General features: G+C 44.2%; 1 protein-coding gene across 1 annotated transcript in view; it reads right to left on the bottom strand.

Moving 5' to 3' along the window:
- Positions 1-556: 556 nt before the first annotated feature.
- HYCC2 (hyccin PI4KA lipid kinase complex subunit 2) overlaps positions 557-20,324 on the bottom strand; it is a 62,598-nt gene continuing 42,830 nt past the window's right edge. The window contains exons 5-13 of the mRNA XM_056861369.1: positions 18,487-18,666; positions 17,423-17,503; positions 17,091-17,206; positions 14,990-15,085; positions 14,304-14,420; positions 13,225-13,312; positions 8,425-8,584; positions 6,724-6,891; positions 557-1,184 (exon numbers count right to left, since the gene is read on the bottom strand). Of these exons, the coding sequence (XP_056717347.1) occupies positions 583-1,184; positions 6,724-6,891; positions 8,425-8,584; positions 13,225-13,312; positions 14,304-14,420; positions 14,990-15,085; positions 17,091-17,206; positions 17,423-17,503; positions 18,487-18,666 (1,608 nt within the window). The 3' untranslated portion in view covers positions 557-582. The remainder of the gene's footprint in view (positions 1,185-6,723; positions 6,892-8,424; positions 8,585-13,224; positions 13,313-14,303; positions 14,421-14,989; positions 15,086-17,090; positions 17,207-17,422; positions 17,504-18,486; positions 18,667-20,324) is intronic.

Raw genomic sequence — 20,324 nt, 5'->3', positions numbered from 1 at the left:
GACAAAGTGCATTTCGACAGCCGCCAGGAGCAACGACGGCATCCCCCTCCCCCGGAACCGGCTGCAGGAACTCAAGAGTCCAGAAGTCCTATACAATCTCCGAGGCACTCCCGGTTCCAAGAAACAAAAGAAAAGTCACAATCTGGTAGTCTTTGCAGAACTGCAGATTGAGGGAAAAAACCAACCCGTTTCTATTTCTCTGGAAAAGCCAAAAAAGCTTTCATTTTCATAGGGATCACATTCACCATTTCCTCTGATCTTCTCAAGACTCACAGTGTTGAAAATGGGACTGATCGGCCTACAATGGATTGCACATCACCCAAGGAGAAAGGAAGGCATGGAAAAGGCATATCATACATTTTATACTGCTTCACAATCACATCGGGGGGGGAGGCAGGAAAAGGGCAGGGGGAACGGGGACTGGAACGTGAGGTTTTATTGCTGTTTCAGTACAAAATATAATATGGTTATCTAAAATGAATCGAACGAGATCACAAAAGCCAGGGTTTTTCACTGTTTAGGATGGTAGCTGCTGCTCAAAGAGGGAACTGGGGAAGGGGCGGGGAAGGCAGGACAACAAAGCTAAACTTGGGATATCAATTGCATATTGAAACTCGGGGATCGGGACTGCTTGGTCAGAGGAGCTCCTGGCGAGAGGACGTCTTTCCCATTTCCAGCCTGGCCTAAGCGGTCCTCCTGCAGGCTAATAGTTGAAAACCTATTAGTGTTGCCAGCCGCCAAGTTAGTAACACCCTCGCTGCCGATACCAACACCGGAACCTGCTTGACTGCCATTCACATAGTCAAACGATCTAGTGGAAGAAGCGCTGGCAGTCCGGATCAGGCTCACGCTATTGGCCTTTGGCACCACCTGCCCAGCGGGCAAGCTCAGGTGCTTCTTTGTAGGAGTCATTTCAATTGCGTCTGTGCCCAGGTCGACCGACTGGTGCAGGTACTGCTTACGAGCAGACTCTCGAGGGCTCTCGCTGGACTTGGTAACCGAGACGGCTTCTTTCTCCTTGGCTGAACGGCCACTTCCTCCTTTCCGGAAGCTGCCCCTCTGGGGGGTGGAGGAAGGCGGTTTGGTCCCAACCGGCTGGCTGCTCAGCGACGCCCCGGATGAAAATCCTTCATCGGCATCATTCAGATTCACGGATTCTTGTCTTCCATTGATGCCGTCACCATCTAAAAACCCAGAATGAAAAAATCCAGGCTGAGAAACTAACCTGTTTTGGTGCAAGTTTAAGAAGTTTCCCAGATGGCACCTAGAACACTGCTTTATTATTTTGTGTTTTCCACACTGTATTAAAACCTGAATGGGTTGCAGTGTTTTACTAAACTTCTTTTAGCACCACTAAATTCTTGTGGCTAAGTCCCAAACAGGGTATGTTTGACAGGGCTTACTGATTTACATAAAAATGGGAGTCTGCTTAACCTACTGGGCGCCTATTGGCCAAGTTGTATTGAACCTATAAAAGGCATTCTACTAATATAGGGGAAGCTTTGGGAGGGGCCATGGCTCAATGGTAGAGCATCTGCTTGGCATGCAGAAGGTCGCAGGTTCAATCCCCCACCAGCATCTCGAGTTAAAGGGATGAGGCAAGTAGGTGATGTGAAAGACCTCTGCCTGAGACCCTGGAGAGCTGCTGCCAGCCTGAGTAGACAATACTGACTTTGATGGACCGAGGGTTGGATTCAGTATAAGGCAGTTTCGTGTGTCCATGTGTTCAAGCACTGCCTATGATGTTTTACTATTTCCAACCTCTGTTGTTACAAACCTTTCATGAATGCTTCTTACGTTAACTGCACGCATTTCAGTCTGAAACACAGTACGTGGAAGACGAAGGTATGCTGAGAAAGCTGCTGGCTCTGTAGAGACCCAAGAGCATTTTGGCCATATTCTCCCACTCTCCTCAAGCTAATTATATGCATTCATCCTTCTGTGTTATGATTTCAGCTCACAGTGACCTAACTCTCCCTGGAAAAAGGCAAAGTAACTCTGGAAAGCCGCTCGCTACAGGGATTGCCCCAGTCGTGCGGTCGATCTCCAAGCAGAGGCCACAGCTGGCAGGAACGCACAGCAGCTGGCAGAAATGCACAGTAAAAATCTATGTGGTTTTCACAGTGATTGGTTTTCAAAATGTTAAAGTCATCGTGTGGAATCAACAAAACATTATTGCATACAATTGTATGGAATTAGCACCGTTAGAGTTGCTGAAACGCTTCCAAGGCAACAGTGTGAAAAGCAGGACTAGCCCTAGAATCACAGAATCATGGAGTTGGAAGGGACCGCCAGGGTAATCTAGTCCAACCCCTTCCCAATGCAGGAAATTCACAACTACCTCCCCCCCACACCCCCAGTGACCCCTACTCCATCCCCAGAAAATGGCCAAGATGCCCTTCCTCTCATCATCTGGCTAAGGTCATAGAATCAGCATTGCTGATAGATGGCCATCTAGCCTCTGCTTAAAAACCTCCAGGGAAGGAGTGCTTACCACCTCCCGAGGAAGCCTGTTCCACTGAGGAACCGCTCTGTTAGAAAATTCTTCCTAATGTCTAGACAGAAACTCTTTTGATTTAATTTATAAAAGCATTCCTGTCTCATAACGTTGTAATATTATGGGAAGCAGCCTTCTATGGCTGGTGCTGCCCACATGGCGCTACTACAATGCTAAAGCCTCCTGGAGCCGCTTCTAACGTACCCCCACGTTGTACATTCCCCTGCCTACCTCCCCAGAAAGATTTAAATACTGCAGATATTTCTTTATCTAGAAATAAATTCAATATTCAGAGAGGGGAAAGGACTAAAGATTTAATAACCACAGGTGTTTGTTGTTTTTTTGTTAAACAAATCTGTTCACTTCCACTTTATAAATTGTAACACTGCCCCGCAGACCAAAAGAATGCTTTAGAAATAGCGTGCCTTACATCGTCATACGATACTTCCCAATGTTATCATAGGGGACATTTTTTAAATAAGCCACTGTGCACATGGTATTCTTCGAAAAAGAAAAGGAAAGCCATTTTATACATACCTAGAACAGAACACCCTGAAACAAAAAGCACCCTTTCATCAGAGCGATAAAATTTAGTCCACCATGCAAAGCTGGATGACAGTGCGCCTGGTTGAGCAACTGACGGCAGCATCGCCTCTCTCAGCCCCTTCCTTGGTCTAACGGATAGCCCCCACGGCTCGCAATGGAGAGAGGACAATGAACCCCAAAGCCAAAGTTCTCTCCATGAAGAAATTAAGGCCTCGGCATGGCTTGCGAAGGACTCAAGGAGAAATGGCACAGATTCGCAGGACGGACGGCCTGAAGCAGTACGTTCGAGAAAGGAACGCCCCCAGAAAGTATCCATTCGAGCTTGGACAGGAGTTAGAGAGGCTCTGCAAGAGCTTTTCAGGATGCTGCCACCATGCAGAGCCCGAGGCAGCTCAAGAGCGCTCGGGCAGGAAAGAAAAAAGATAACATGCAGGGTGGTACCTTTCGAGCCAGATTCCAGACACTCCCAAGTGAGGCTTCTGAGCAGCTGAGCTTCACTAAACATACTAAATGCACACCGTTCAGTTTATCGTATCTACATTCCTTAGTCTCTCTGTGTCCACAATCAGACCATGACTATAAGGGGCATAGACTGTTCTCCTCTCCCCCGGGGAAAAAAGATGTAACAATTTTAGCATCTGAAACGCTGTTAGACAGCAAAACAGGTGCAGTAACTTTTCCTCTTCCCTTCTGCGTTTTGGTCACCAATGTATTGTGGGCGTTATTCTGAAATGTAAACCTTGAATGCAAGGTAGAAAGGCAGGATGTAAACGTAACAAATGAATAAAGGGCAGAATTGAAACGCTGAAAGCCACAAACATGAATTAAATCTTTATCGTACTAAAATGAGGGGGGAGGCTCTTTCAGTTTCCAGTTTGATAAAACTTTTAAGTCAAATGACCACAAACTATATGCGCTACAAGTTTACTACTCCTGCCCAGCAGCAGAAGGAGACCGCCGTGCTCTATTTAAAACATACACTTCTTCCGACAAGTGTTATAATCCATTTCTTCCTAACTTGTAGACTGTTTCTGTAAATTAATACAATGGGGCCGCATCAAAAGGTCATTTTACTGCCAGCGTAAGATGCGTCCGCTGACCGGGAGGGGTATTCCACTCCACCACTGATTGAATCCTCTTCAACCCTTGCCCCCTGCTGCTGTTCCTTAGGATCCCCTGGTCCTGCTAGAGCAGCAACCGTGACAGCTTGGTCGGCTGCAGGAGAAATGGACAGCTGGGAAATTTCTCTTTCGTTGGCAGAGATCTGTTGATGATGGTCTTGGATCAAACCCAAAGTACTTCACTTTTTTTTTGCAAATGCCTGTAATTCTTTATTTTGCAAATACCTGTAAAAAAAGCTATGGTTTTCCAACAGTGCTGGCCTCCCTACCTTCCTCACTCCGCTACTTTGTTTGTATTGGTTACCAACAATTATGTGGGGGTTCTGACTGTCCGCAGGCCCTGCAGCGGCCCCTCTTCTGCAAAATGAGCACCATTCTGCTCTCTATTTATATTGTTTAATGTTCATGGGGTGGGTAATTGTTAAATTGTTGATTTGCAAATTGTTTTATTTTTATGATTTTATTGTAATTATTATATATTTATTGTATTGATCATTATGTTGTGAGCCGTCCTGAGCCCGGCCTTGGCCGGGGAGTGAGGACAAAACACAAACTACATAAATAAATAAATAAATAAATAACTGGCATATTAGAAATACACATCTAAGAAAGATAATTTTGTTCCACTTTTGCATGGCATGACATATGAGGAGTAGTGGTTAAGAGGGGTGGTTTAGAGCGGTGGACTCTAATCTGGAGAACCGGGTTTGATTCCCCACTCCTCCACATGAGCGGTGGACACTAATCAGGTGAAACAGGTTGGTTTCCCTACTCCTCCACATGAAGCCACCTAGGTGACCTTGGGCTAGTCACAGCTCTCTTAGAGCTCTCTCAGCCCCAACTACCTCACAGGGTGTCTGTTGTGGGGAGGGGAAGGGAGGGTGATTGTAAGCTGGTTTGATTCTCCCTTAAGTGGTAGAGAAAGTCGGCATATAAAAACCAACTCTTCTTCTTCTAATGGCCAATTCAGTTTTCTGTTAAGACCAGTACCAATTTAAATGATCAAAATGCAATAATATCACAATTCTGGGAACGCGTTTTGTTTGTGATCCAAGTCCAGACCGACTCGGACCTCTTTTTTGTTCCAGAACGGCATCCCACTGAGAAGTCTGAATCCAGAGTTAAGTCTTCCAGTTTTCTACAATTAGAATCACGGCTCAGCACTATTCGCTCGATCTGTCCAGCATCCATGGAGGGATGGTGCACACTCCGCAGAACAATCCAGACAGCACTTTTTAAAGATAAGTACCCCGTTTCAAAGTGTTAAAGAGAGGGAATAGCACATCAGAATAGCACCATTTTTTAAAAGAATATCCTCGGCAAAAGCGAGGACTTCTTGGCATCCTTCTGGTCATGCACATGCAAGGTTTAGTTAGTACAACGAAATAATACCAGATGAGACAAGGAAGGAGGGGGGAGTTGAGGCGCTTGGGTACTGAGAGCATGCTGTATCTGAAGCAGATTCTAATACCAATTAATGTTTCCATCATTATTTTCCAGTAACGCCTGAGGACTTGACTCTGCCCCTATGAAATTTCCGATTACGCACGACAGGCTCACGTGTGCCGCGAGTTCATGCTAGAAGGATTTGGGACGCTAATCTCCCTCTAGGCAGTTGTGAAGCACGCGAGGTACACAGCTGTCAAGTACTGGGGGTTGTTAAGAGTGACGACGAGCTGTTAGCAAGGCTGGAAAGACTGCGCTAAGGAAAGGGGCAAAACGTTGCAGAAGTAGCTTAGGAAGATGCGAGTAACAATAACATTTCCATATAGTTTTATGGAAAATTAAAACATCCCTCTGCCAGCACTAAGGGGGACTGGGTTTCTGATGACATGCACTGCCTTGAAAAGACAACCCCTCGGTAAAGAGGAAAAGCTAACAGGTTATATAAATAAAAGAATAACCTGAAGAATACCACTGTATAAGGCCATAAGATCTTCCCCTCCAAGTATGGGCTGCTTCTATTAGGACTGCCTGGTGGGAGGCACAATCTCGTGACTAGAATACCATGGCCAGCCACTAAATTCAGTTCTAAGAAACAGCTGGATTGTCCACTCCCATGAGCCGCAGATGAGAATGGGGAAATGTTACAGTGTACTAAGAAGTTCCCAAATAAATACATATTTTTAAAAATTCAGTAAGATTTTTCTTCCTTACCAAAAAAAAACATCTCAAGCTTTCCCCTGCCCTCTAAATGGATTCCCATTTTCCAAAATGATCTCCACGTGTTCCTTTGGTAAGTCCTCCTATTTTAGCAAACGCGCTCAAGTAATAGGGCGTTTCCAAAACATGTCAAAGTCATCGGGGGGGGCGCCCTTTGCCAGATTTTAGTCATGCCAAGCTGTGTCTTAACAGAGGCTCAAATCCCACAAGATCACAAGAAGGTAGCTACAAATCTGATGCTAAACGTTAAGGGGTGGGAGCATGTGTATTACGACAAGAAAACAATACACTTTTGGATAGCGGAAATGTTCGAGAATGGAAAGGAATTCCGCTTGGGAATAGACCAAGCTCCTCCCCCCAGTCTTACTGACTGTTGCTTCCTCATCTCTGTCCTACCCTCTGCGGTGGCAGCTGCCAAGTTGGGCTCCGGTGAGCCATGCTCAGGGGTCCTGAGCACCAGCACGTCCCCCTCTTGCTTGCGTTTGATCCCTAGGTCTGTGGAGCCGGAAAGGATCGGGGATCCAGGAATGCTCAAGTCAGCATCGTTTGAGAAGTCAAAGCCATCTGGGATTCAACATATAATATTTTAGTGTTTTTCTACTCTTCTTCCTGAGCATCCCAACCCAGGTAAGGGAAGTGTTTCACACAAAGCACGGAAACGTGGAAGCACACAAGAACGCCGTCTGCGCATTTCTAGGCAAAGTGTCAGTGGCATGCCACAGGAATAAGGAGGTATGCTGTACAGTATACAAAGACACTAGCACACAACATGTCAACAATAAAGACACACATGACCAAGGATATCCAAAATGGTAATACTCGTTTTTAGGAATACAGCTTTTCGTACAACTTTAGCATTAAAAAAAGGCACAGAGAAACAGCTACATTTTTAGAATTTCAATTTTATGCTTTAGTTAAACACTACATATGAAACAGTAAAGATCTTAATCATCGTGTTGTTCAAGAGACTGAAAAGCTACTGTGTCCACATTTCTCTTCATTACTTTGTTGACAACGACTGAATGTCTAACCAAAGCCTTAGTTAGAAGGCTGCACATCACAAAGTGTGAATAAAGTTCTTAAATTTAGGTTAGATACATTATTACTGACACTCCCTGTTTCGGTTAGGAGTCTAAGAATATGGTGGTAAAGGTAAAGGTCCCCTGTGCAAGCACCAAGTCATTCCTGACCCATGGGGTGACGTCACATGCCGACGTTTTCTAGGCAGACTTTGTTTACGAATATGGTACTAGAGGATATGTATCATATAAACGGTCAGAGTTCATTGGTTCTTGTGGGTTATCCGGGCTGTGTAACCGTGGTCTTGGTATTTTAAGAGGGTTAGACAGAACTAAAGCGTCCGGGAATTTTAGCAAAACCTGGGATTCATAGGGCCGTACCCTACCCCCCCAATTCCACTCGGCCCTGTGCAGCCCCCTGACCCATGCTGGGTGGGGGATCTTGTCATCAAGAGTACCCTTCCCCAGCAAATACCTTTGGAGTCATCAGAGGCTGCAAAGGTAAAGGCTTTGCAGGGGAAATCTGCTACTGTTGGTAGAATGGTGGTAAGGCACAAACCACAGTGTTATGTGTGAATCCCCTCTTGGTCCTTCTATTGTTCTTTTAGAATTTGAAACATTTGTTAGATACGTATTGCCATCTTCTACTGAAAGATAATCCGAAGAGGGCTTAATTTTAAGGTACTTTGTAGGTGCAGCTTCCCCACAAACAGCAAAAGGCAACAGTACATTCAAAAAGTGAGTCATTTCAGACCCCAGAGAGGCAATCCAATGTACTGAACACAGAGAAGAGGCGTTAGCAGTTCTAAGTTCTAGTCCTGCAGCAAACGTGTGTGCCGCTGGATACCATTCAAGTCATTCTAGGTTTCCCACACTAAAATAAGAGAAATACTTACCTCCCTCCACAGGGTGTGTTTATGATGATTACCAGTTCTCAAACACACAACATAAGGAAAACGATCAGCACTCTGTGCATTACAGAAACAAACACTAAGATTCAAGCTCAGAAAACTGTTTGCAGCGATGGAAATGAAGGATGCTCTGCCGCATTCGCTATTTTGCACCAGGAAGGGCTTACCCTCTCTTCTCCAGCGATGTCGGCGGATCGAAGCGGTCGTAATGGCGGTCCGAGAGATCCTCGGCACCGTGGGAGTCACCTCCACCTTCAGCACTTTCTGTCCTCCTTGCGATGCGTCGGGAGCATCGAAGGGCAAAGAATTCTTCATCGCGTTTGCAACCTACAACAACAACGAAAGGCTGAATAAGGCCATTTTAAACAAGCAGATTGAGACAAGACTGGAAGGAGTGATACAGAATGCTGTATCAATTTAACAGCAATCCAAGGATTCTGTGCACTTAACATGCATCTGTTATCTTTGCCCTTGCTCGCACAAGTAGAAACACAGAAACAGCGCTGGAAGGGACCTCAAGGATCATCTAGTCCAACCCGCTGCAAAACACAGGAAATTCACAACTACTCCCCACTCCCCCAGTGACCCCTGCCCTATGCCCAGAGGATGGCTGTATCCATCATTTTCTACATTCTGCCTTATATTAAAATTATATTTTTAAATCAAAAAATGTATTACCCTCCCCCCCAAAGATCAAGGCAGTAAACAGCCAGGGGTAAAAGAGTTCGTAGAATCCAAAAGCAGTTCATAGAATCCAAAGGCAAAATAGTCACAATATGACATCATTTTGTCCTGACGTATATACACCTTTCTTTCTCTCTTCTGTGCGGCTGAATGTTCTAAGCTGCCCATTCCACATCCAACAGTCTCTCAGTCTGCAGACCCTGGTTTTGCAACCATAGATTTGTGGGCCCTCCCCTCTCCTTCATGTGTGCAAACTCTAGACCCTGAAAACGAATACATATGCAAACGGCTGGTACTTTAAGACTTACACCTGAAGAAGAGTTGGTTTTTAAATGCCGACTATCTCTACCACTTAAGAGAGAATCAAATCGGCTCACAATCACCTTCCCCTTTCCCTCCCCACAACAGACATCCTGTGAGGTAGGTGGGGCTGAGAGAGCTCTTAATAGAACTGTGACTAGCCCAAGGTCATCCAGCTAGCTTCATGTGTAGGAGTGGGGAAACCAACCGGTTCTCCAGATCAGAGTCCACCACTCCAAACCACTTGTCTTAACCATTACACCACGCAGACGACGTTTGGCTTCTACCTAGACAAAGCCTGACACAGCTTTCTAGGAGTCAGCAGTCAGTTAGGCCATCCCATCCATATGAAGCCTATTCATCTTTCTTCCTTTGTGGGTGTTCTTAGGCCCTTTTTAAAACAACCTGGGAATTGTAAGATGCTGGCAAATAAAAACTCAAACAAATCTTCACAGGTGAAACACATCCAGACATTCCTTATCAATTACACAGTCCCATGTTAGACTGTCACTAGTAGAAAAGAGCAAGAATCCAGTGGCACCTTAAAGACTAACAAAATTTCTGGCAGGGTATGAACTTTTGTGAGCTCACGAAAGCTCATACCCTGCCAGAAATTTTGTTAGTCTTTAAAGTGCTACTGGACTCCGGCTCTTTTCTATATCTGAAGGAGTGAGCTGTGGCTCACGAAAGCTTCTACCCTGCCAGAAATTTTGTTAAGTCTTTAAGATGCTCTGGACTCTGGCTCTTTTCTACATCTGAAGAAGTGAGCTGTGGCTCATGAAAGCTCATGCCCTGCCAGAAATTTTGGGTACAAGCAATGAGTACATTGGATATTCATAATTACAAAAAAGGTGACAATTGACTGCTACTAAATCAGCCCTTTCAAACAAAAAACCTGTGGATGAATACAACTGTTATGCCTTACACAGGAATGCCAAGGATATATTCACTTCTTTTACAATATTTATATACGGCCTTTCTGTTATTCACTCAAAGTGGTGAGCTGGAGCCGAAGAGTACTGGGTTTTCACAATGAAGACTGGGGACGGTGCTCGCTTGAGTAATTTATTTATTTCGTGTGCTACTTTGTGACGATGTTTCTCCAGTCCCATCAGCTGAGCAGAAGTACTGGACACCTAGAAGCTGGCTGCAGAAGGTGGAGGGGGGGGAGGCACTAAGGACAGAGGTCAAGAGGGGCAAACGAAGGGGAAGAAAGCAATGTGAATGGTGGCAAAGGAAGCACTGAAAAGAAGGGAGGGAGAGCAGATGGGGCAAAGGAGGACAAAGAAAAAGGAAACCTGAAAAGGGATAAGGGGTGTGAAAGGAAGAGGAGCAAGCGAGAGGGTACTGGGAATTGCTGCACAACACTTCTCGAAGAATGTTGCTGTCTTCAACTACTACCACCACCATCACAGAGAACACCTGTCCTGAACACATGAAGTTGCCTTATACTGAATCAGACCCTTGAACCAGAAATTTTGTTAAGTCTTTAAGGTGCTCTGGACTCTGGCTCTTTTCTACATCTGAAGAAGTGAGCTGTGGCTCATGAAAGCTCATGCCCTGCCAGAAATTTTGGGTACAAGCAATGAGTAGAGTCTTGTCTACTCAGATCAGCGGCGGCTCTCCAGGGTCTCAGGCAGAGGTCTTTCACATCACCTACTTGCCTAGTCCCTTTAACTGGAGATGCCGGGGATTCAACCTGGGATTGAATTCTGCATGCCAAGCAGATGCTCTACCACTGAGCCACAGTCCTCATCAAGAGGAATGCACGGGGGGGAAAGCCTATATGTTTTAAAGATAAAATTATTACTTCGAAGAGCTGGGATGCCTAGATAATAACTGGATGGAAGTTTGCTTTGAAGTTACAATCGCCAGAAGGCCATTGGTAGGTAATCCATCTATGACTAGATTGGCACAAACTATGACACTAGATTGGCAATCTATGACTAGTAGCACATTGAATCATTCCTACAGGAAGTCGCTGTTCCAATCTTTGAGAATCTGGTGGAGGGGGAGAGAGACAAGGTATTATGATGAATCTCTTCATTGTGAGAAGACCGCAGAAGGAAGAGGGATCTTAAAGGAAAGGAAAGCAGCGAATAGTTAAAAAGTGGACTGGGAGAAAACCGAGATACACTTTTGAAAGGAGATGATTTTCTCCCGTTTGCATTATAAAGCAAGGCAAACCGAACAGGAACCGCAACCAGATTCTGCTGGGTTTGTTTGTTCAGCTTTAGGCAGGAGTGAAAGCCAAATTCAAATTCCAGTCCTCCACCAGGCTTCACAGTCTTGCTGATCTGCAAGGAATCCAGCAGGCTCAAATGTTCATTTAGATTTTCCAATCTAGTAGCACATTTAATCATCATTTCCTACAGGAAGTCGCTGTTCCAATAATTCACCAGGTAAGAAGCATTTAAATTAATCCTATTCAGAAGCAATGGCTAAGCTACCCAAAGCCAATAATAATTCATCAAGGGAGCCATTTAACCACATCTACTGGAAAGATGAAAAATTGCATTTCCAAGATGGGACTCCTCAGCAAAAAAACAAACAAACAAACTAGTACTTAAAAGTCAGATAATTATTACACTGATGCAAGGACAGACTTCAGCACCACTGATTTTACCTGCTATTAAGTGCATCCTGCCCTGACCCCCCCATGCTGCTAATCCAGGGGTTTGCACCCTAAAGCAGCTCAGCATGGAACCAAACATGGCTCTTAGAAAAAAGAAAATTAAATCCTTATTTTAAGATATACTGAAGAGAGAGGTGAGATTCTAGAATATAGGCAGCATGTGAAGGGAATGGCAGGCAAAGATTTTTGAGACTAAAAGCGCCAGGTGCTCCTTGTATATTCATGACTTGTCGTGAGACCTTGTGCGCCGCTTCCTAAGGACTTACAACCACCTGAGTCTGGGCTGCAAAAACTTGGCAGGTTTAATCTGTACCAAACGGACATTCACTCCAGGACCAATCGCTATTTTAAAAAGAAAATAGGCAGTGCTGACCCAAGGAGCTGCATTCTTGACACCCTGCCCCCACCTCCACCCCCAATGTAAAAATACTCCAACCAACAAGCTATTTTTTTGAGCAGCGTCGCAATTCACGACCCAAAGTTGTGAAAATTAGCCAGTGTGGTGTAGCGGTTGGAGTGCTGGACTAGGATCTGGTAGACCCAGGTTCGAATCCTTAAGAACATAAAGGCCATGCTGGATCAGACCAAGGTCTATCAAGTCCAGCAGTCTGTTCACAGTGGCCAACCAGGTGCCTCTAGGAAGCCCACAAGCAAGACGACTGCAGCAGCATTATCCTGCCTGTGTTTCACCGCACCTAATATAATGGGCATGCTCATCTGATCCTGGAGAGAATAGGTATGCATCATGACTAGTATCCACTTTGACTAGTAGCCATGAATATCCCTCTCCTCCATGAACATGTCCACTCCCCTCTTCAAACCTTCCAAGTTGGCAGCCATCACCACATCCTGGGGCAGGAAGTTCCACAGTTTAACTATGCATTGAGTGAAAAAATACTACTTTTTATCTGTTTTGAATCTCTCACCCTCCAGCTTCAGCAGATGACCCCACGTTCTGGTATTATGAGAAAGGGAGAAAAGCTTCTCCCTGTCCACTCTTTCCACATCATGCATAATTTTATAGGCCTCTATCATGTCTCCCTTTAACCCCCTGCTTTCCAAGCTAAACAGCCCTAAGTCAAATGTTCTGGCCCCCTCCAGCCTTCAATTCCCACCTTCTGGGAATAAGCCTGCCTTACCAAGCCCACAACCTAGCCTCAGTTCCAAAGTACCAGAGTTTAGGTGGCAAACGCGCGGTGCTAATGTACACTGCTGTATACTGGATGGAAAGCTGGATTCTGGAACGCTTCTCAAGACATCGCACAAGCTTTAATACACACACACAAAACTTGAGAGTATGTACATTTTTAATCACGTCAAGAGAACGCAGAGGGGCTTCTTCCCTTACCAACAGTGGCTGAGAATAGAGCTCAAGTTGCGCTCTGTAAATTATGTCATCCAGTGCTTCTTGGCCAAGTTCCCACTGTCCGTTGTATCTACAGATGGATAAGGCAGCAATAAAAGAAAAAATTATTTTCCTGAATGTAAGCCTTGTACTTGCTGTACACCTTTCAAATATATATTTCCTGGTGGTGGAAAGCGCCGCCAAGTCACAGCTGACTTAGGGCAACCCCGTAAGGTTTTCAAGGCTGGAGACATTTGGAGGTGGTTTGCCATAGCCTGCCTCCGAGTGGGCTGAGAGAGTTCCGAGAGAACGGTGACTGGCCCAAGGTCACCCAGCAGGCTTCACGTGGAGGAGTGGGGCATCGAACCCGGTTCTCCAGATTAGAGTCCACTGCTCTGAGCCACTACACCATGCTGGCTCTCATATATTTCCTTGAACATTAATATTAGCCTACTAGAAGCAACCCAGTAGTTCTGAACCGCATCCTCCTTACACTTCCCCCAACCAGGACAGTATTCATTAGTAACATTACAATACAGTAGCACTTATCTAACGTTAAAAGATTATTTTACCGGATAGCACTGAAATTAAATTCCACATTCGATCGACCCAGTAGAAGCACATCACACAAAGGCTATTCTCACAAAGAACAATGGCAAACCGCGTGTTAAGTATTTCAACAGGGGGTTAATTCAAGTACACACATCTTTCGTTACTGGTTTTTAACACACATATACACGCAGCTATGTGTACTCACAAAACGTCTAATTAGCAGTAGGGGGGCACACAGTCTTCTTTTTTAAAAGGTATGCTGCTGTGATTCGTCTAAAAAGAGAGGAAGCCAGAAGTGCAACGCTCCAGGGTTGCAAGGTGGTTTACGAAAGAGCTGATTTACACCAGGTAAAGATATTCACAAAATGCTAACTGCTAGAAGCGGTAGATCAGGGGTGGGGGGGGGGAGAAATCAGGCAATAAGAGCAGCCAGCGTTCAAGGTCTAAATAACTGCGTTGGACACAAATTAAAGGAAATATATTCAAATTCAACCAAAATCAGGGATCTCTTTTAACCCCCAGATACTCACATAGCATAATAAACTCCAGTGAGGAGCTGAACCATGAAGTCGGGATCCAGGACGACTCTACCACAGTCTTCCTTCCAGCATTTTTCGTGTTGCCGTGGAAACCCACTCACACAAAGTCTAGCAAGACGCAATAAGAGCAGTTTGAAAAAAGAAAATACAATCTTGACCTTACAAATATTTCGAGCAAACAAGTTTTCATACAGTCAATTAAACAACCAGCATATTTAAATGATAAAGACTAATCTCCAAAAGACACTACTTTCTTTTTTTCTTGCTATGTTATTCACATAAATCGTCTTGTCTTCAGAAAAGCATCTTTAAGAGAATGAATCATAACATCTTATACCAACTAAAAAAAATAGACCCAGGGAGTCTGGGAGCAGAAGGAGGAATCTGTGATCCATAAGCATTAGGGGCAATGAAGAAACTATGGAATGTCACGGTCTGCTCCTGACTGCTTAGTAGGGTTGCCAACCTCCAGGTGGTTAGAGAAACAACAGCACCAGCTGTTTCTCTAACCTTGTTGTCTCAGCACACGTTTTTTTTCCATTAGTTAAACCTCCAGGTGGTAGCTAGAGATCCTGCTATTACAATTGCACCTTACCACTCTGCGCCACGGGGCACCTTGATTAAGGACACCCTCATCAAAGTTTCCCCCTCAAGAGCATCAAGGATACCATTCTCACCTGGAACCCATCCTACAAAGCGACTGATAGGAAGAGGCAGGCATGTAGACAATGGCGGAGTTGTAACACAACATAAGAAACCTCAGCACCTCAAACCTAAGGACAAGGGCAAAAAAAAACCCGAATAAAAGACTGAAATTCCCATAATTCTGCTGCAAGATATTCGTATCAGTAAACCTAAACAGATTACGAATCTCTTGCTTCATTCCACTCGGGTTTGGAATAGAGGTCTTACGAGTTGCAAGCCCATGAGGAAACACATAAGGGGGGAACCATTTGGAAATCTCACTCCCTCTACTATAACTGCCCCCTCCAGAATTATGCGAATCCCAGGGCTTCAGCAGGCCAATTTCAACTCCCTTTATTTGGGGGGGGGGGTTGCTTCTTTTGGTTAACTTACTGGTATTCTCTGCATACTTGGGAAGTCCCCTGAGCAGATAAAAACCCCTGCCTTGCCTGTGGGTGACCTGGTTTTTCCTGCTTTTATATCTGGCATTAGCCACCCACTTTATTATTAAATATACTGATTACTTATTTAGTGCATTTCCCCCACTCTTCCTCTAAGAAGCTTAAAGCAGTGTCCGTGGTTCACTCCTTCATTTTATTCTCACAGCAATCTGGGGAGGTACATTAGGCAGACAGGGAACTACTGGCCCAAGGTAACCCACGGGCAGCCCATTCCTGAAAGGGGGGGTTAGATCCGCGGCGGCTGGGAGTGGCGCTGCTACACCGCCTCCACGGAGGCTTCCTGGCCACTGAAAAGAGATTTTACTTCTGTCAAAATTAAAAAATAGGAAAATACCCCACAACGGGGTTACGACACCAAAAAAGGGGTTGTGGCTATGCTGCTGGGGGGAAGGGGCATTCCCGAGGCGAAAGGGGTTAGGAAGCTGACTAAAGGGAGCTCTGCCTCCAAGAATGCCTCCCAGGATGCTGGCACGGGGACTTGAGCCACTGGAATGCTGCCAAGAGGCAGCACCTGCACCCGAGCCACAGCTTGGCGTCCCGGAACCGGTGTGAATGCCACCCGGGTTGGCGCAAGTGCCCCGTTAAATGGGCGCTTAATGCCGGTGCGGAGTCACGCACACCCCCTTCAAGACTGCAGCCTAAGTTTCATGACAAGCAGGATCTGAACCTGGGTGTCTCCCCAATCCCAGCCTAACGGTCTAGTCACTACACTGCAGGGTAGCTAATTAACTTCACTGTAAAGTCATTAGGGAAAATAGAACTGGAAAGCATTGATGTGCTAGAGAGTTTTACATCCAGCTAATAAATATATACTGATTGAGAGGATCTAAAAACTAAAGCTATTACCTACCACAGACAAGGCATCCTCAGGGTAGCTACAAATGTAAAGTATTAAACAAAGCTTTAAGAATAAATATTAGAAGGTACCAGGATGTAATTACTGGGTAGGATCCCAGCAGAATTTGCTGATGGAGGTAAACCTTTAGCATGTTTCCCTTTTGGCCAAAAGAAAATTGATTCTTGGGTTTTGGGGGACCCATAAAGGTTAATAACGATGTGGGTAGGAAACTGTACTACAACTCTTCAGCATTTCAGGCAAAAGCTCTCCTAAACGGGAAACCTTTTAAAATGAACATATTAAGTGAAGATTCTTGTGTGGTGGCAGCTGTTGCTTCAAGAAATGTTTTCCCCCTCCAAATTTTTACATAGGTCTCCAATGACCAATCGGAAGCTCTGCTGGGCAAAAGCTCCACCTTAAACACTTGGTGGGTGCCACAAAAAGTGCTAGTGAGCACCATAGAGCCCACAGGCATCATGTTGGGTATCCTTGGCCTAGATACATCTAATATCTTCTGCTCTTAATGTTTCAGACTTAGAACCCTAAGAGTCCTCTCTTTCCAGTGCCTTAAGATTGGCTCAGTGGCAGAGCCTCTGCTTGGCATGCAGAAGGCCCCGGGTTCAATCCCCGGCATCTCCAGGGACCAGGCAAGTAGGTGATGTGAAAGACCTCTGCCTGAGACCCTGGAGAGCCACTGCCGGTCTGAGTAGACAAGACGGACTTTGATGGACCAAGGGTCAGCACTAAGCAGCTTCGTGTGTTCATGTGTGTTCATGTGTGGTTCCTTCTGCTTACCTGTTCTGTGCCGTGAATGTTTCTCTCTGAGGGTGCAGGTCACTGTAAACTACTCTGAGGAGGTCATGTTGACAGAGGGCTCCTTCCGTCAAAGCCATAGATCCAATAGTAGACGGCTTAAAAAATTTCAAAGATAACAAAAATTACTTAAGCGTAGCTTTAAGATACTATGAACGTACATGAAAAGAGGCAAGAGCAAAACACCGCAAGCAGGTTATCATCTTAAAACAGTACACGTGGGCCCAGTTTCATTCTGGACCAGAAAACCACTGAATGCTTACACGACTTTAATTTTTAGTTAGATATTCTTGGAAATGTAACGGTATTCTTACCTCATGGTAAATTGACGGCTTGGATAAGGAAGGGATAGTGAAGGATAAAACTTTATTGTTCCCATCTTTGTCAGCAATTTCCTACGGCGAAAGGAAAGATGTTGGGAAACGAAGCTACCTTGCATCACATCCTGTTAGGCCGCTATGCTGCAAGTGATCTCACCTGCCAAACGCAAGACCAGCTCTCAAGACGACCACCACGACCAGGATGAATTTAAGGGCCAGCGAATTATTAATACCTTCGCTGTCCGTAAATAGCATTCTGGCTGTCCCTTGATACTCTCTGCAACTGAGTGGTCTGAGGCCGAGGAAACTCCACCCCCGAGGGACTGGGCGTCGGGGGCCGACCGAGGGGTGACAACTGAGGGTCTCAGACCCCACAATATACAATCAGAGGTGGGAACCTGCCCTAAAGCAAGATACAGTTGTAAAGTTATTGGCTGATACTGATCCAAATGTAATCCTCGCCGTGGCAAAAATTTTATCTATGGTTTTTAATGATACCGCCTTTTAACAGTACTGTTTAGATATTGTATTTTTGTATGTTTGGTTATTTATGTATTATGGAATGTATTGAATTTGTTTTGCTCATGACCTGTTCCACGTGCATAAAGAATGGAATAAAGTCTAAATAAAAGTCTAAAAATACTGTGAGGAGGTCAGAGTTTTGGAAACCTTGTTAACAGAATGGGAAAGAGACTCCAGTGGAACATGAGTAAACATTACGTAACTACACGGCCTACATAGATCAGGATGTTTACCCAACTCAGAAATATGATTTATAAAGATATCAAAATATTATCGATTCTAACCTTCTAGCATCAGTTATTTTACCACACTATGTTAAACCTTTGCATGTTAGTATAAGTTGCAAAAATACTTCCGCTTCTTATATGATAACCTAATTTATTTTCTCTACAAGGAGATATAATTTTCAAAAGACAGTTCTAACCTTCTAGCCTCTATGCTCTTCTATTATTAAACCTTTACGTATTGATAATAAAGTCAATATTGATGAAAAAGATCAAAGCACTTCTTGGCTGCCTCCCCTCAGATTTACTTACCAAGTTGTAAATCCCTAAGAGCAGGGCTTCAATACAGCCGTTGCTCTGCCGGTCTTTGCTGGCTGTCAGACGCAGGTAGACCCAGATCAGTTCCGGCAAGAATTGCAGCGTGAACCTTTTGAGACTAACCTCAGAACTACGATAGAGTTCAAAGAGTTGGTGACAGACGGGCTCCAGAAGCTATAAGAGTCAATCCAAACACATACCGCAGACCAAAGGTTATTATTCCGGCCTACTGATGAACACTAAGAAAATCAGTATTTTCCGAATGGTGACCTGCCATAATTGTTAATACAGGCTGAATATTCCTTATACGGACTGCTTGGGACCAGAAGTGTTCTGTTATTTCAGATCTTTCCGTATTTTGGAATATTTGCATATACAGACTATCTTGGGAATGGGACCCAAGTCTAAACACAAAATTCATTTATGTTTTATATATACTATATACACATAGCCTGAATGTTATTTTAAGCAATATTTTTAATATAATTTTGTGTACACTGAACCATCAGAAAGCAAACTGGCGTGCTTGGTGAGGGCCTGTGAATAATGCCTGCATGCTGGCCCAAAAAGTCTGGTTTTTGGGTCAGTCCGGATATCAGATGTCTGGATAAGGGATACTCAACTCGTATACTATTTTGTAAAAATTGGTACAGCAAGAAACAATATTAAAATGCATTCTGCTGAACCTCAAAGCAAATCCTCCAGAGCAAACATAAATGAGAACGTAAGCAAAATATCCTAAAGCAAAAGCAAAATATCACTTATGTGAGTAAGAAATGACATTAACATAAAATTCTACTGCTTACAGTTTGGTAGTGAGAAACAGGAGTCTTTTACCTTGCCTAGCCAGGGATTACTTAGGAGACTTTCCTAAACATTCCATACTTGCTTTTCAGGATATATGGATAGAGATCTTACATGTTCCTGTTTACCTGTCTGTTTTACATTAGGTGGATCCTTTGGCCATATTGGAAAAGCAGAAATATCCAGAGGGCCAAAGCCAGTTTGCCCAGGGTGGTGAAATCAGGAGGTGGTGGTGGGGGGCACACAGTTGTACTGCTCTATTTCTGATCAGAAGTTTAAATTTGCCCGCAGGACTTTCTAAACTCTCGTTTTCAGAAAGCTCCAAGGAAGAGAACTTCAAATCTGGGTCTATAAAGGTGGCTTTTAATTAACAAAAAAAGATAGCATGCATTGCAAAGAACCAAACAATTAGTTTCACACGCTCAGGTGTGCCTTGGATTTGCGTTCCTCAACCAGTAACTACACACAGAAATGTTCTTATGACACTGATAAGAGTTTTAAATGTAATAAATGATATTTCACCATGTAGGGTCTGTTATTACAAAAAAGCATTAAAAAATCTACAGAGTGTTTGACTCTTAACTAGTACATTTTCATTGCACTTATTACATGATTCTTTCTGCTCTTGGCTATCCAACGGCAGGAAGAATCAGTAACTTTGTTAAAGAATTTGACATTAAAGGTTCAAAGGTCAGCCTATTTTCTACAGTAGGAAATTATACTCTTTTCCATAATCTACTTCTAAAACCAGAGCTAAACATTCTTTATTTCTTTTACTGACATGCACAAGACTCCCCTTTGTCAGATTCCGAATGAAATTCTTCAAGAAATCCAAACTGAGTCAACATTTGTCTCACTGTACAACGTTTATCATCAAAACCAAACAGCGACTCTGAATACAATTCTACAGTAAAAACAAGTGGCACTCAGCTGGAAACACATTCCAAAAATAGAATTAAGCAGGATGGAAGGAAACAAAAATCCCCCCTTTATTGAATCAAGTAATAAATGGAGGTGGTTAATAAAGT

This window comes from Euleptes europaea, chromosome 15 (assembly GCF_029931775.1).
Source record: "Euleptes europaea isolate rEulEur1 chromosome 15, rEulEur1.hap1, whole genome shotgun sequence".
NCBI lineage: Eukaryota > Metazoa > Chordata > Lepidosauria > Squamata > Sphaerodactylidae > Euleptes > Euleptes europaea.
This window is presented reverse-complemented; position numbering and strand designations above follow the sequence as displayed.